Here is a 16521-nt window from a genome sequence, read left to right as displayed (position 1 = left end):
ATTGCCAACATATATATATTTTATATACAGAAATTACAGAATTGTTGCTGATACTCCTAAGACAGAACAATAGGTCACGAGCAGAACAAAGTGAGCAACCCACTCTGTGCCTACAATGAACATGAGCATGCCCATATTTTACTTGAGAATTAGAACGACAAAAGGAAAGGCGCTCAAACAAAAACTAAAGTAGTTAAAAGCAGATAGGAAAGAACTTGGAAGAGAACCTCCTAAAAGCCTCGAGTTGCAGCCGACGTTTCTTGACAAAACTAAAGTGTAGCTACGCTCACTTTTAAGAATCACAATCCGTTGATTTCCATAGCCAAAGCTTGGTCATATCGACAAAGCCCGCAGTATGTAGAATGGGTACTTGATCTGCGGTCCTGTGTGTGCCTCGCTGTTGCCGTCGTAGGGTTAGATTAGGTTAGGTAGGAGGCGACAAAACACGGTTAGGCTTAGCGAAAAAATGTGAAAAGTCATATCTCAAAGGTTAAAAGGTCAAAAGTCAATGAAAAGCGGTCACGTGATAGACGTCATCGAGTCCTCTACCTAGGGGGCAGTAACATCTATCACACGACTGCTTCACTGACTGTTGACCTTTAACCTTTCAGATGACCGCTTTCATAAACACGCTTCAGAAGTGCCTGCAAGCTGTCGACTGTATGAGCAGTTTAACTGAGGCTAAGCCTAACCCAGCCCAGAAACGCGTTCCACGTTGTAACAAAACAAAAAAAGTTGCTCAAAAAAATCTTGTGGCAAAACGCATTTTTCCATCCCCTCCCTCCCTGCCCCTCCCTGCTGTGTCTCTCCGCACGATTCAGGTCCCTCTAACGGAGACGAACAAACGACCGCCAACGGTGTTGACGAACCTTTTCCAGACTGGACGCGGACGCTGCACACCCCGCCGCCCAAGAAGCAGAACAAGACGTCGTCCGCGCTGCGCAACATCAGGAAGCGACTGCTCAAGACCGTGAGCCGAGTCACCTCCAAGAGAAAGAACAAGTGACTCGTCCGTCACCGGCCATCACTACGACGACGACGCAATGGCCCGCGTCCGCGACATATAAAAAAAAAGTGACTGCTCCAGACTGTGAGCCGCGCCATCCATAAGAGAAAGAACAAGAGACTCATCCGTCACCAAGCATCATCAACCTTACTACAAAAGATGGCGCATCGTTCCGTGTCCTGCGCGTAAAAGGGAGCAAGAACGCAACTGTGGGTGTGAATGAACCGACGCAGGCGTCGAACATTGACCCCGTGCGGTGTAAAAACTCGGGTCGAGCGTGACTGCCATGCGTTTTTGTTTCAAACCGTGCGTGCGGAAAAGAACAGCTGTGAAACCGGCGTACAGTGCTATCAGCGAGCGTTAAGACGAGTCCAGCGGAGGAGTCAATGTCCTCTTTTCTGTGTGTCAATGCCACTGCTTGGTGTCCATTGGCTCCCACTAGGCAACGTTGTTCACATTGTGCTACCAGTCACCCTACAGTTCAGTGCTGCCAAACCTCGAGAGAGAGCGAAATGACAAGAGTGGCGACAGGTCTGCTCCAAGCCCAGAATGTCATATGCCTGTCACTTTGCCTGCTCGTCACCTACCGCGTTGCTGTGGTATCTTGAGCGGCACTCAAGTGGATTCTGAGATTGTCTGTTTACCGTCATAACTCAATCTATGGCCTTTAAGCATCCTAAAAAAAAAAACCCGAAATTACATTCAAGGGCGGCCGATTTCCCTATTAAAACTCCAATCAAAGATCGTGCTTCGCCCCCCTTTCTGCGCCACGGCGCAGAACACCAGGGGGTTTCACCAGACGGAAAGGCCACAGGGGAGGGCACGCGACAGCCAATCACGGGTGACGGCTTCCCGGGCGGACTAAATTTTCGAATATGCGTGCCTTCGAAATATCAGTCCGCCGGGAAGCCGTCGCCCGTGATTGGCTGTCGCGTGCCCTCCCCTGTTGCACTTTCCGTCTGGTGGCACCCCCTGGTGTTCTGCGCCGTGGCACAGAAAGGGGGGCGAAGCACGATCTTTGATGGGATATTTAATAGGGAAATTGGCCGCCCTTGGACGTAACTTCGGGTTTTTTAGGGTGCTTGGAGCCCATAGATTGAGTTACGACGGTAAATAGACGATCTGAAAATCCACTTGCGTGCCCCTTTAAGACAGTTCATAATGAACCGAGTAGGTCAGTGTTTTGTTTTAAAAGATTTATTTTTGCAGAGAGTTTACCTCGTTAATATATCCTTTCAACCGGCCTTGACAACCCAAAACATCCTAGAAAACTGCAGAACATGAAATTTTGTTCCTAGACTACAGTGGCTGGAAGGGGAAGTGTGCCGGCCGGGAGCTTAGGGCTGCACAGAGTTGCCATGAAAACGATTGTCGGCAGACTGCTGCGCCCGCGGTAGCGACCGCAACACACGCGCTGCCCTCAGCGCGTGTGTTCTAAGGTCACGTAGCTTCTTTATATTTTGACTCGTATTTCTGTAGCTACATGAATTGCGCACGTTTCACCCGTCAAATAGGTTGTGCGTCTAAATTCCGCGATGAAAATTCCGCGACAAAATTTGCAATACCAACTGCGAGGTGGTGAGGAACGCGTTGTTTGTCTGCGAGCGTCTCAGCATCTCCGCCTACGTTCCTCCTCGCCACGCAGAAACGCAGCGCATGCGCACTTGCGACCAATCTTCGCCGGTGGCGTCCGCCATTTAATTGCAAGCGTTCCCCGTGGTTTGAGATGAGCCCCCTCCACGATCTAGGCTCTAAAAATTGTCACCGCGTCTCGCGCCCGTCATTATTGCGCGCATATGGCGCTCTGCACGCCTCCCCTTCCAGCCACCGTACCTAGACCAAAACATAAAATGTAGAAGTCCCTAGAGCTAGGGACACATCCCCAAGTTGGCAGCACTGCTCCAGTTGACTCCTCTCCCGCTTCAGACGGAGCAATTTCATCCAGCAACTTGACGTCGCAACACCAGCAACACGGGCCGCCCGCGTTCACACGCAGCAACCGAATTGCTCCGACTTGCCATCATCATCATTAAATTTGATTTTTTTTTTCACTATTTAGACGCCCAGCTACGCGCTAAAAACGCGTTCTTATATCTTTGAACGGCGTTGAGAATACTAACTAATTTTTCTGAAACTGTTTACTTCCGAAAACGAACCATTTCAAACCAGAACTAAGTCTTTAGCAGTCATCATCACCACCACAGGGCTGTCACGTGAAAATATCGCGTCTTTGATTGGCTGCAGCCGCTTCAACCGTCTTCGAATTGCTCCGAGTTGCTCGCTTGTTCGAGCCGGACCCGATCTCAGCAATTCGCGTCGATCTAGGGAAAGCTGGGGAACAACCCGCCAGCAACCTCAAAATTGCTGGAAAAGTTGCCCCGTCTGAAGCGGGCCTTAACGATTCTTCAAGAAAAAAAACATTATTAAATATGTTATTCTTTCTCTCTCTCTTCTTAAAAAAAAAACTGAGAGCTAAGTGGATTATATTTAGAAACAGTGAAAGTAATTATGTGGAATTGGCATCAATTTGAGGGACACTAAGGTTGGTCCATTAAATTATATCATTTCTCATGTGAGAATAGTATTTGGCTAGACTACTTCATGAGCTACTTCATGTAATCTTTTGCGAATTTCAGCTGAGACAGCGTGTGCAGTCCAAATCGCACTTAGCTGGAACACGAGCTAGCTCTTCATATAACTGACCTGGTCTTTTTCTACAGATGTATGGCTTCTATGTACCCCTCTACATTCACCCAACCCCTTTGAATGCACATAGATGTCTCGGCAAACATCACACATTACTTTTGCTCCAGCAAAGGACCACTTCGATGCTTCAGTTAAATGTGACTATGACTGTACATCAAGCAAGCAAACTTAGCCCAGAAGCCACTCAAGAATATTAACAACCTTAGAGGGTATCAAATATTACCCACTGGCGCATGTTAAAAGAACTTAGATTGCTTCCTTTGTTGCAAAAAGAAATAGCCAATAACCTTCACGTAAGAATCTTTCTTTATTACAAAATTTAAGTCTAAAATATATACAAGAAATAAGATTGGCATTGACAGATAAGATTGGTGTTGACAGAAAACTGTACAGAGGCTGTTCTGATGTTTTGTGTACATAGTGTGTCTGTAAAAGGAACAGAGTTGAGGACAATTTCACGACTGCCACGGAGATCATCTTGACGTTGCCGCATCGCCAACGTCAATCATGACCTAGACGTCGAATGCATTAAAAAATATTTTATCACTGCCCCCGGAAGTTGCTTTCAACCTTCAAATGCTTTCCTGGCTTGAAAGCTGATCAACAAGGCAATAAAAAAGAGGCAAAGCCCCAGGAATGGGTGCAACAACTTTTCTAATTGATTTCCGCTTCCTTTATGTCGTGCAACAGTGCCATTGAACCAATACAAAATGCTCATCGTGATTGCAATTTTTGTTTTTTTTAGCTGTGTGAAGATCAAGTTCACTGTGTGGCACTGTTGGTGTAAACACAACATTGATGCCTTTCACACTTGACTTCAAAGGAGCACTGGTGGACACTAAACTTTCCTGTTTAGGATAGCACCTCAAGTGAGCATATTCCACCACAGTACGAGTTTTGATGACAGCCTTTCATATCTAAGAAAATAGCAGACAAAACCGACGATCCCTTGTTTGCACTAACAGTGTTGTTCGGTGTACTTTATAAATCTTCACCTGAGCATGTAATCCAGTGATGCAGACACTAATGTCATATTGGATATTAAAAACATATTTACACAGCAAAAGCCAACCGAACGCAGACAGCTGATCAAACACGAATGTGCGAGCATCGGTATTCGCTTCCTCCTCCTGCATTCGTGCCCCAAAGCGTGTGACAATGACATGCAGGAAATTTAAAATGGTCACTCAATGCGTAAATTTATTTTTAAGAGGAATGCCCGATGGTTTGCGATGAGTGGAAGAAGAGATCTAAATGCTTGCACTTTCTTTCGGGGACGGTGGGTTATGGCAGGTTTTCTTTGCGCTCACGAAGCCGACGTAGTTTAGACATTGCACGGACGTCAGAGGTCGTCGTAGTTGCTGACATTAACGATGCTGGGGTCAAAGGGTTGGCCCTTGAATGGCGAGCCGTCCTTGTCCCAGGCCTCTCGCAAAAGATTCTCCACCTTCTGAAATGTGCAGCCGTAATGCATCAAGTTAGCAGTCACGTAATTGCCGAGTGGTGGCATCAAGGTTATGGGATGTGTGAGAAATGTTGCTACAAGGTATGTAACAACAGACTAATTCTGTTGTAACAAAGGCACGGGACTAGCATACGAGACTGCATGCAGCTTTGTTGTAGTCATGTGATAACAAGATATGCGAAATTCATAGTAGCACAGTTAGCAGCAAAATGAAAAGAACTTGAAGTGAAGCATGCAACCATGCTGAAAAGCAGCAAGAAATCAAACGAGCCCTGATTATGATGACTACTAAGGGTTAACTCGTGCGAGAACTTAGTCCATATTGCACAAAAAAGAAAAAGAGCCTCAAGCTTTAATTAGTTACCAGTTAGAACAGGTGTAAACAGCCAAGTTTATACAAGAATTCTAACATACAACTGAATACAGTTGAACCTCTTTATAACGAACACTGATGTAGCGAATTATCGTATATCGAACTAATCACAAAGTTTGGTCGGTCATGCTTTATTTGGATGGGTGTTCTAGTTATATAACGAAACCGTGAAACCTGATGCGATATCGGTTATAGCAAAGCGATTCCTGCTTTCCTTGTGCCACAAAATACTATGAAGGTTATTAAAAAGTAGAAAAAATACAAAAAGTAATTTCTAAACGAAAAATTCCAGAAGTTTAGATCGCCCAATGTGCAAAAATGCGCGTTTCGCGAGGTAGCGCCACCTATGAACCGAGTGAATAACGGCGGTTGCGCCGCATCTGGCCTCTATGCAAGGCATCAAGAACCAGTGCAGACTAAAGCCAACTGCCAACCAAACCACTCGTAGCGGGAGCTGCAAATGGCGACGAAATGAAAAGCTGTTTCTCTGGAGACAAAAGTTAAGGTTTTGAGGGCAGTGGCCGGTGGTCGGAAGAAAAAAGATATCACTGCGGACTTCGAGCTTGCACCAAGCATGATATTTACCATCATGAGTGCAAGGAAGAAGATTGAAGTCTGCTATGCAAACAACACCGTCAAGACTGACCGAAAAAGTCTTAGGCTTGCCTCTACCCGGAAATGGAAGAGGCTCTGCTCTGATGGTTTAAGGACGTAACGGTGCGAAATTTGCCGGTGTCGGGTCAGCGTCTTCAAACGAAAGCAACCAGTCTGGCGTGTCTGTTAGGGCATGATGATTTCAGCGCCAGCAGCGGTTGAGACACCAGCCCAAAATGGAAGAGGCACCAGCCCAAAATCACGTCTTCAAATAAATGGAATAATAGATCCAGCTTTTGTCGTTTCTCGTGTGGCAGATTGATATCCTCGTGCTCCGATCTGTTTTTTTAATGGTGCTTAGTGACAGGTAAGGATCTCCTAGTCTGCGATAGCGAGTTTTTATATCTTAGTACTGTGCACATTCTTGCACAGGCTCGATTGCGAGAATGAATATCGCATTTAGCGAACAAATTTCCGCTCCCGAGTCTAGTTCGTTATAATGAGGTTCGACTGTAGTATTGAACATTCATTGATCTTCATGAAGTTCTGCAAAGCATGAATGGCACGGTTATCTAAAAATCTGCAGTGCCACAAAGTATGCAAGACAATCAGCCTCCTCCCACGGGTATCACAAAGTTTAACATTGTCACCACAGAGCGAGTCTATCGGAAATGGCCAACTCTTAAGTGGCACTATAGGACGGCAATATAGGACGACAATCTTTCAAAAGAAGCAGCCCTCCCTTAGTCCAAGTACTTGACAACGAGAAGTTTGCTGTCAGACTTGCACGTCCCAATTCAAGGACATGCAATGACACAGATTGCCGAGGAGGATGCAAACTGCCAATGCATCAAATGGTGCTTGGAAAGGAATGTGAGCGCATGCAACCCATCTCTGTACTACAATTAACTCGGTGCTCGATTCGGGAAGGCGGCTTCCTGAAACAAGCCCTGCACAAACTGTCGCAGCCACGCATGGCTTGCACATAAAGTCACCATGCTGATGGCCCTTCCTAGATATTCTTGCATAAAGCAAATTCAGTGGTGTGAAACATAAATTTATGTGCTTGGCAGCAAAGGCCAGTACAATGGCCGCTGATGGGGCGTCGGGGCAGGCCATGTATAGCCTAATGTGTCACAAGATCTGCAATAGAGTAATCTCTAAATAAATAAATAAATGAGGAAAGGCAGTATGCCCCACCTCCTGCTTGGGCGTCTTGCGTCCCATCTGGCGTTGGATGTTGTTGTAGGTCAGCTCCTGGATCTTGGCCTGGGATTCCTCGTCCAGGTCCTCAAAGGGCTTGCTGGGGTCTATGGCCCGCACATTGATCTTGGCCTCCGAGACCAGCAGCTGGTCCCACCAGCGCTCCTCCGCCTTCTCCATGTTCACCTGCACGATGAACGTCGTGGAACAATGGAGTCATGTAATGCCCGCCTGCTGGGAATGCTCGAGTCCCACACCTTTGATGCCCATACTTTCAAAGAAAGCATTAGGTAATGATGTCAAGAAACCACCCAAAATATTTTTTACTACAGAGTCACTTATTTGCTGAGAAAGATGAAGTCGAACCGAAATGGGAGGACGAGAGCGGAGGAACGTGAAGTTGAAGCCTCTCAAGCCACTTGGGTAGTTTAAACCACTGGTACAGTAAAACCTCGTTAATTCAACACCCGCTAATTCGGAAATTCTGATAATTTGTACTGACGATCCGGTCCCGTCAAACGTGTGTATTAGTCAATGGCACCATACGCTCATTATTTCGGAGGGAACGTAGCGCGCTACGGTTAATTCAGACGAATTCGGCAGGTGGTGCAAGCTACCGTCCGTTCCAAAGGGTATATGAATCCGAGGTGCATACGTGTTTTTTCCGGTTTTCCCATGGTTCTTCGCTCTTCCGGTTCTCCGTGTTTCGCACCAGTTTGGCTCTGGATTGCCGTGCATTAGCGCGCTACTCTCCTGGCATAGAAATGGCAGAAGCATGGCTGCAAAAAAAAGTAGCACAAGTGACCGACGACCGGAGCGGCAAAATCGCGACACGCGGTGCTATTGTTCCCGAGTGCACCGATAGCGAGAGTCACAGTCACGTTCATGCCTCAACGCGGGGTGGCCGGCAGAAAGCAGCCCATCCTAAAGCCCGCCATTTTAACAGCTATCCCGCGAAAAATAGCGCCGGGTGTCGCGATTTCTCCACTCCGATCATCGGTCAGTTGTGCAACTCGTTTTCCGTTGCAGCTGTACCAGGCCATAAATTTAGCGACGAAAGTGGAAATACTGGGGGCCTTAAAGGACGGCGTCTCTCGACAACAAGTGATGGAAAGTTACGACGTCAAGAGAAGCACTTTGGCCACGTACGTGAAAATTGAGGCCGAGATCCTACAGGCTTTCGACAGCGAGAAGTTCAACGTGAAAAGAAAGCAGCTGTGTAAGGTGGTTTACCCAAAACTAGGTGAGGCGTTGCGGCGCTATATCGTCAGCGCACGGGATGCATAGCTCTGACAGTGCGAGTGCAGTGGAGCACTTGACCGCACAAAGGAAAGTTGCCGTCTCCGCCCAAATGTCGTCCAGAAAGCAGGTGGCAATAACAGATTTCTTCTCAAAATAAAGGTATGTCGCAGGGAAAAGTTTTCGCGCTGTTTTCTTTGTCTTTTCGATATTTCGACTTTCAGATAATTCAGACATTTTTGCCGGTCCCATGAGATCCGAATAAACAAAGTTTGACTGTACTGTGTGTTCAAAGTTCCTTTAAAGGTACACTGAGAGGGTATTTATGCACACCAATGTTTTCATTTGAACATGACCGATGAGAGCTTAACTGCCCAGAGCACAATTTACGGCTCGAAATCCGTATTCTTTCTGCCCAAAAAAACGGCAGAGAATTGGTTGGTTACAGGCGCATTCACTCTCTTTCATGGACACGTGCCGTCCAAACTGATGCGCACCAAATATATTCAAAGTCGTGGGTCACCTAAGGCACACATTCAATACTGTAAATAGAAAAGAATACGAATCCCGTTTTTTGTGACTTCCAAGAAACTGCAAATACGTTGATTGAAAAGAATTGCTGCACAGATCACCGGAAGTACACGTACACGTCGTTCTCAATATGGCGATGTACCCAGGGCTGGACGACGCAATGGCTGCGCACAATGGACCCACGTTGCAACGGACATGGTACCGCTACTTCGGAACCGTAAGTTTGTATAACCGACCAATCAATCAATCTTCGAGTGCAGAACAGCGAGGGGAAGGGACAAAAACGCGAAACAATTGCACGACAAACGGTTCACGCAACGTCCTCATCGTTGTCGTCTGCTTCACACGCTCGAGAAGGGGAGGAACGGAAAAAAACTGGGTAGGGAGCGATGGCCACGTAACTTCCAGCAACTCCCTCCTCTGATCCTCTGTGTACATGTTCTGGTTTCAAACCGTTGAGTGTTTTAGCTTTATTAAAAATATTTGTGGATCTGTAACAAAATATTGATTGGGTTGCCTCCCTACAGTATAATAAATCGCCTGGCAAAAAATATAAAAAAATTTTTTGGGGGGTGTCAGTGTTTCTTTAAACCAATGTATTCTATCGAGAAACGAATTAATGCAGAGTGCGCCCACTAGCCAGTTCACTGAGTCAGTTCAAAACCTTTTTCTGCGTGGTTTTCACCCTCCTGATTGGCATGTTTCCAATCAGAAATTGAGGAGCTCGAAGGTTAAAGCAAGCTTTTACTCAGCAGCATCTCAGACCGTTCCGCCTGGTTCGATCTCCCGCGCGTGTGTGCCCCGTGTGCCTCGTGTATCCCATGCGTTGCCGATCGCCCCATTGTTCACTTGGCACCATCTGTGAAGAGAACGATACTTCCCTTCCTTGAGAAACGAGTCGTTCGCTTACAAGTTGAGGCGCTGAGGTGGTCTCGCTGCTCGGCCACTGCGTGTGGTTAAGCAGGCTTCTCCAGAACTGCCTACTTTCGCATTGCTGGGGAAGTTTCCCCGAGTCTCTATATGTAGGTGCGCTCTCGTGCAACGCAAACTTCCTCAGCTGTCTGCACTATATAAGATCTCAGAGTATCTGCGGGTCCCACAACGGTCCCTAGTTGTTGGATCCCTTGTCTCATGCAAACTATTGCCTCTGGCTGCAAAGGTGATCTCTCTTTCACTCGGTGTCGAACATTGTAGGCTGCTTCTTTTTCTCGGAGAGCTTTGTTCCATTGTCGGTACCTGGATCTGTATCTCCATTTTGGTTCAAGGTTGTCGGGTATGGTCGGAACATTCGTTTTTAATCTTCAGCCCATGAGAAGTTCCGCAGGTGAGTAACCCTCGGGACCCTGCGTTGCTCTGTGTGCCAGAAGTCCTTCAGCAACGTTGTTGGATTTCCTGAGGATGTTTTTGGCAGTTTGAACAGCTCTCTCCGCCTCGCCCTTGCTTTGTGCATAATGTGGGCTAGATGTCATTTGCTCTCCTCCCCAGTCACTCAGAAATCGCTTAAATTCAAGTGTATTGTACTGTGGGCCGTTGTCCGACTGAATCAAATCCGGGACAGCGTAACGAGAGAACAGGTGATCGAGAAAATGGGTGACATGCTTCGTTTGTGTCCCATGAAGTTCTTCGAGTTCAAAAAACTTGGAGTAAAAGTCAACAGCTATGATGTGATTCCTTCCCGCAAGGCGGAACAGATCAGTGCCAGCTGCTTGCCATGGACGTTCCTGGAGAAGCAGGCACGTGCCAGGGGGAGTGTTCAGGTGTGAAAACACCCCCCAATTTTTTACTTTATTATATATATATGGGTGATTTCATCTCAAATCGGGCAGGCTAAAAGTGTCTAATTTTAAATTTTCACTAAAAAAATATATGTTTGGGGGGTATTTCTCAAATGAAGGAAGGCGCAAACCGCATGTTCTCCCGATTTTTTGTTCTCGAGTTACGAGCCGTAGAAGCCGCAGGAGCAGAAACTAGTGTTTTTGCCTGCCGTCGCAGGTCGCATGTTTGACACCCTCTGCTGACGCTATTGTTTTCTCTACACCCTTTTAAATTTTCCCTCTCATTTAATAGGTACTATAAAGATACCTTGATGTATTCAAATATTTTTAGAAATTTGATTGTTTTCTAAAACACATGTCAAGTTCGTCACTCCGGTCGCTTTTCGGTCAAATTTGACAGGTCATTAGTTTGTCTGTACTTAAGGTAAATTTTCTTTCCTTTGCTCTACAGAAAGCCCAAAGCAAGCCTATTATAGATATAATAATATCATTATGATCTGTCGACTAGCCGCTCCGCTACCTTCACGTAAACGTTGTAAGAAATAACAAATGTTGAAAGTTTGAGGTCGATTTTCTCAAAAACCCCATTTTTGTAAATTTTTATTTTTTAAATTCTTTTAGACATATTAGTCGACTACAAGAAAAAAACAGTCTAGGAATGTAATATTTCGGTTGTATGTCCTCTGTTTGAGCCGTAATCGCGTGAGATGTGTGAACATTTGTTATTTTTCACAATGTTTACGTGAAGGTAGCGGAGCGGCTACTCGGCAGATAATAATGATATTATTATATCTATAATGGGCTTGCTTTGGGCTTTCTGTAGAGCCAAAAAAAAGAAAATTTACCTTAAGTATAGACAAAGTAACGACCTGTCAGATTTGACTTAAAGCGACCGGAGTGACGAGTTTGACATGTTTTTTTAGAAAACAATCAAATTCCTAAAACTATTTAAATACATCAAGGTATCTTTATAATACCTATTAAATGAAGGGGAAAAGTTAAAAGAGTGTAGAGAAAACAACAGCGCCAGCAGAGGGTGTCAAACACGCGACCTCCGACGGCAGCCAAAAACTCTAGTCTCTGCCACTGCGGCTTCTACGCTTCGTAACTGAAGAACAAAAAATCTGGCGAACATGCAGTTTGCGCCCTCATTTATTTGATAAATGCCCCCAAAACATATATTTTTTTCGTGAAAATTAAAAATCAGACTTTTTTATTCTGCCCGATTTGAGATGAAATTTCCCATATCGGGCAGGCTGAAAGGGTCCAGCTCTTAATTGTCACAAAAAAAATATATCTTTTAGGGGCATTTCTCAAATGAATGAGAGCGCAAACCGCAAGTTCCCCAGATTTTTTGTTCTCGAGTTACGAAGCGTAGAAGCCGCAGTGGCAGAAACTAGTGTTTTTGCCTGCCGTCGCAGGTTGCGTGTTTGACACCCTCTCCTGGCGCTATTTTTTTCTCTACCCCCTTTTAACTTTTCCCCCTCATTTAATAGGTATTATAAAGATACCTTGATGTATTCATATAGTTTTAGGTATTTGATTGTTTTCTAAAAAAACATGTCAAACTCGTCACTCCGGTCGCTTTTAGGTCAAATATGACAGGTCGTTACTTTGTCTGTACTTAAGGTAAATTTTCTTTTTTTGGCTCTACAGAAAGCCCAAAGCAAGCCCATTATAGATATAATAATATCATTATTATCTGCCGAGTAGCCGCTGCGCTACCTTCACGTAAACATTGTGAAAAATAACAAATGTTCACACATTTCACGCGATTGCGGCTCAAACAGAGGACATACAACCGAAATATTACATTCCTAGACTGTTTTTTCTTGTAGTCAATTAATATGTCTAAAAAAATTTTAAAAATAAAAATTTACAAAAATGGGGTTTTTGAGAAAATCGACCTCAAACTTTCAACATTTGTTATTTCTTGCAACGTTTACGTGAAGGTAGCGGAGCAGCTAGTCGACAGATCATAATGATATTATTATATCTATAATAGGCTTGCTTTGGGCTTTCTGTAGAGCCAAAGAAAGAAAATTTACCTTAAGTACAGACAAAGTAATGACCTGTCAAATTTGACCAAAAAGCGACCGGAGTGACGAGTTTGACATGTTCTAGAAAACAATCAAATTTCTAAAAATATTTGAATACATCAAGGTATTTTTATAGTACCTATTAAATGAGGGGGAAAATTTAAAAGGGTGTAGAGAAAACAATAGCGTCAGCAGAGGGTGTCAAACACGCGACCTGCGACGGCAGGCAAAAACACTAGTTTCTGCCACTGCGGCTTCTACGGCTCGTAACTCGAGAACAAAAAATCGGGAGAACATGCGGTTTGCGCCCTCCTTCATTTGAGAAATGCCCCCATAACATAATTTTTTTCGTGAAAATTAAAAATTAGACACTTTTAGCCTGCCCGATTTGAGATGAAATCACCCATATATATATATAGACCTTTTCCACAGGGGCGCCGCCATCTTGAATTGTCGTCACTTCCAGTATGGGCGACGACAAAATAGTAAAACGTTTCAACCTGTAACCAGTAAAAAAATAGAGCGGAGCCAAAACGAGAATGTGTGACGGTTAGGCTTATATCCTAAATGTGTTCTATTGGCGTGGCGACGGCAAAGTAATGTTTTCGCCCATACTGGAAGTGACGACAATTCAAGATGGCGGCGCCCTTGTGGAAAAGGTCTATATATATCAGTGTGTCAAACCGAAAAAAATACGGGTTCGGTTACGGTTCAGGTTCAGGTAAATTTATTTTGTTCCGGTTCAGTTCCGGTTCGATTAATTCAATCCGCAAACCGGTTCGCAAACCGGTTCGGGGCGCTGAACCGGTTTGCGAACAGGTTCGAAAATTATAAATAACAAATTGCAACATCAAAATAAATTACAAATAAAACATCTGAAATCAGCACATACGAACCGGGATACATCGTAGTGTAAGGCTCAGGGATTTCTACCAGGAATGGTTTCTTTATGTGCACTCAAAGGTTACCTCACCGACGTTTACGCATTCGGACTTCATCTAACTGGGTCCGGCGAAGTAGCTGTAAAATCCGCCCCCTCCTTACAAACCCACTTACAAGTAGAACTCGCTAACTATCCCGCCACCTCGGCGTGTAAGCAATTGAAGGAACAGTGGGGAGAAAATACAGCTTTCTTTATTTGAACTAGCCTTCGGTAACTCAAATTAGACCCTTAAAGAAGTTTTCATTAAACAAGATACGGAATATGAAAAACACTTCACCGAACGCAACGCCAGAAGGACGTAATAGGATAAATATTAAAATAGAAGAGTTCGCTGTCTCACAAATATGTTAGCTTCTAAGTGCCTATACACACCCGGATGCATTATTATCAAACTCCACAGCCTTTTCTTTTCTCATTCCGATGGAAGCAAGCTTCAAGAACTCGCGCGTTCTAGAAACGTGTTATGAAATGAGCACACAGCAGCATTTAGGATTTACGAGATTGTAAAAAAATGAAATCCCGTGACGAGATTTTTTTTTTTTTTCACAGCCTTCCAATTCTTTTTTTTCCGTGCAAGCCGCGACCAGCGCAATACTGGTTCCTATGTCAAGATTCATGGATGCAGCGTTTGTCAAGATTCATGGATGCAGCGTTTATATTCCTAAGACTGAGTGGAGGAGAAAAATATGTAAGCGAGGTGTGTTTCAGTTGACGGCACTTAAAAAACAAATGGCATTGATAGCACATTCATTGTCGACAGCGCGTGGCCGAACCGTTTTGACATGAGCCGGTAACCGTTATTTTTTTTCCGGTTCAGTTCCGGTTCGGGTTTATCGCGATACCAATATAACGGTTTGGGTTCGGGTTCAGTTCCGGAAAAAATACCGGTTCGGTTCCGGTTTTCGGTTCGGTTTGGTTCCGGTTCGACACCCTGATATATATATATATATATATATATATATATATATATATATATATATATATATATATATATATATATTCTTTTTTTTTTTTTTTTATTGTGTGTGTGATTACACCAGCACCTTGAAACACCCCCCAAAAACATCTTCTGGCTACGCCACTAGGAAGAGGAACCTGCAACAACCCTTCGGTTGGTACTTGGCGGTGTCTCTCACAGGTAGGGTATCTGCTCACAAATACCTCAATTTCCTGGCTGATTGCGAGCCAGCATGCAGACACTCTCGCCCTTGATCGACATCCAACGCTCCCCTGATGTCCTGTGTGAAGATGTTTCAGCACTTCCTGGCGTAGTGGAGGGGAGGAAAGACGAGTCTCGTACCTCTCAGCGGGAGCCCCTTTACTGCTGACAGTTTGTCGGCCATGCTCGCATATTTCCTGCGTTAATCTCTCTGCTTTTGGTCATTTTGCTGCTCAGTAGTGCACGACGAGCGAAGTCGTTGTGTCTTTTTGTAGTTTGGCTCTGGTCTTGTTCAGCATCTCTGTCAAGGCTGGCAGCTGCTGGGTTGTCAAAAATTCATACTCTTCGATGAATGAAACAAGGTTCTCCCCAGAACACTGTAGTGGTTTCCGTGACAGCATGCCAGCAGTGTGCATGTCCTTACCGGGTAAGTGCGAAATTGTGTAATCGTACTCAAGTACTCGCATGCGAAAACGCTGGAGTCTCAGTGTCTTTTTGTCAATCCGCTTCATCGAGAACAAAGACACCAATGGCTTATGATACTCTATGTGGAAACTTAATCCGAACATGTACATTCTGTAATGTTTGCATGCCCATGTTGCAGCGAGTGCTTCTTTTTCAACCTGAGCATACTTTTGCTCTGCAGGCGACAGGCATATGCAGCTGGCTGGCCCTTCCTTTCATCATCTGTCTGGAGGAGGACGACACCTAAGCCATACGATGACGCATCCACTGCTGTTGGCAGAGGTTTCCGAGGATCTAACAGCAGAAAACGGGAGTTGTCGTCAAGTCTCCCTTGATGTCCTCAAACGCTCTCTGTTGAGGTCTGTGCCAACACCAACTTGTTTCATTGAGAAGCAGCTCTCTAGGTGGTTTTGTCTTTTCAGCCACCCTCGGAAGAAACTTTGCCATCTGATTTACCATACCCAGGAATGATCTAAACTCGGTCATGTTCCCTGGGGGTGGCACCTTCCTGATGGCTTCAGTTTTTTCAGGATTGGCAGCAATGCCATCACTGTTCAAGATGTGTCCAAGAAACTTGACACTTGTCTTCCGAAATTCGCACTTGCGTGGATTGAGAGTCCTTCGAGCTTCCTTGAGACACTGGAACACAGGAACGGGCTTAGCGTCGTGATCCACTTTGTCCTTTCCAAGCACGACTATGTCATCTTGGTCGCAAGTTTGTTTAGGCAGACTCTCCAAGATACGAAGCATTTCTCTCTGGAAGAACTCTGCCTCTGGTGCGATGCTGAAGGGTAGCTGTAGGAATTGAAATCTCCCAAATGGCGTGATGAATGTAGTCAGGTCTTGGGATTCGTCAGCAAGCGGTGTCTGCCAGTAGGCAGCGTTGGCATCCAGCTTACTGAACAGTTTGGTGTCTCCCACCCTTGCCAAGTTTTCTTCAACTGTTGACATGATGACTTTTTCCCAGATTACCTTCTGCTTTAGTTGCATATAGTTCATGCAGATTCTGACCTCGTCATCCTT

At 45.0% G+C, this 16521-nt stretch overlaps 2 protein-coding genes across 3 annotated transcripts in view; one reads left to right on the top strand and one right to left on the bottom strand.

Annotated features, from left to right (window-relative positions):
• LOC8036862 overlaps nucleotides 1–1695 on the top strand; it is a 55997-nt gene extending 54302 nt beyond the window's left edge. The window contains exon 6 of one of the 2 annotated variants that reach the window (XM_040502245.2): nucleotides 822–1695. In XM_040502245.2, the coding sequence (XP_040358179.1) occupies nucleotides 822–1006 (185 nt within the window). In that variant the 3' untranslated portion in view covers nucleotides 1007–1695. The remainder of the gene's footprint in view (nucleotides 1–821) is intronic. The other variant, XM_029994611.4, reaches the window with a different exon arrangement.
• Nucleotides 1696–4000: 2305 nt separating this feature from the next.
• LOC8036863 (nudC domain-containing protein 3) overlaps nucleotides 4001–16521 on the bottom strand; it is a 29209-nt gene continuing 16688 nt past the window's right edge. The window contains exons 7-8 of the mRNA XM_002412043.4: nucleotides 7345–7533; nucleotides 4001–5162 (exon numbers count right to left, since the gene is read on the bottom strand). Of these exons, the coding sequence (XP_002412088.4) occupies nucleotides 5055–5162; nucleotides 7345–7533 (297 nt within the window). The 3' untranslated portion in view covers nucleotides 4001–5054. The remainder of the gene's footprint in view (nucleotides 5163–7344; nucleotides 7534–16521) is intronic.

This window comes from Ixodes scapularis, unplaced genomic scaffold (assembly GCF_016920785.2).
Source record: "Ixodes scapularis isolate PalLabHiFi unplaced genomic scaffold, ASM1692078v2 PGA_scaffold6__148_contigs__length_123643588, whole genome shotgun sequence".
NCBI lineage: Eukaryota > Metazoa > Arthropoda > Arachnida > Ixodida > Ixodidae > Ixodes > Ixodes scapularis.
The sequence above is the reverse complement of the archived record's forward strand: the minus strand, read 5'-3'. Positions and strand labels throughout refer to the sequence as shown.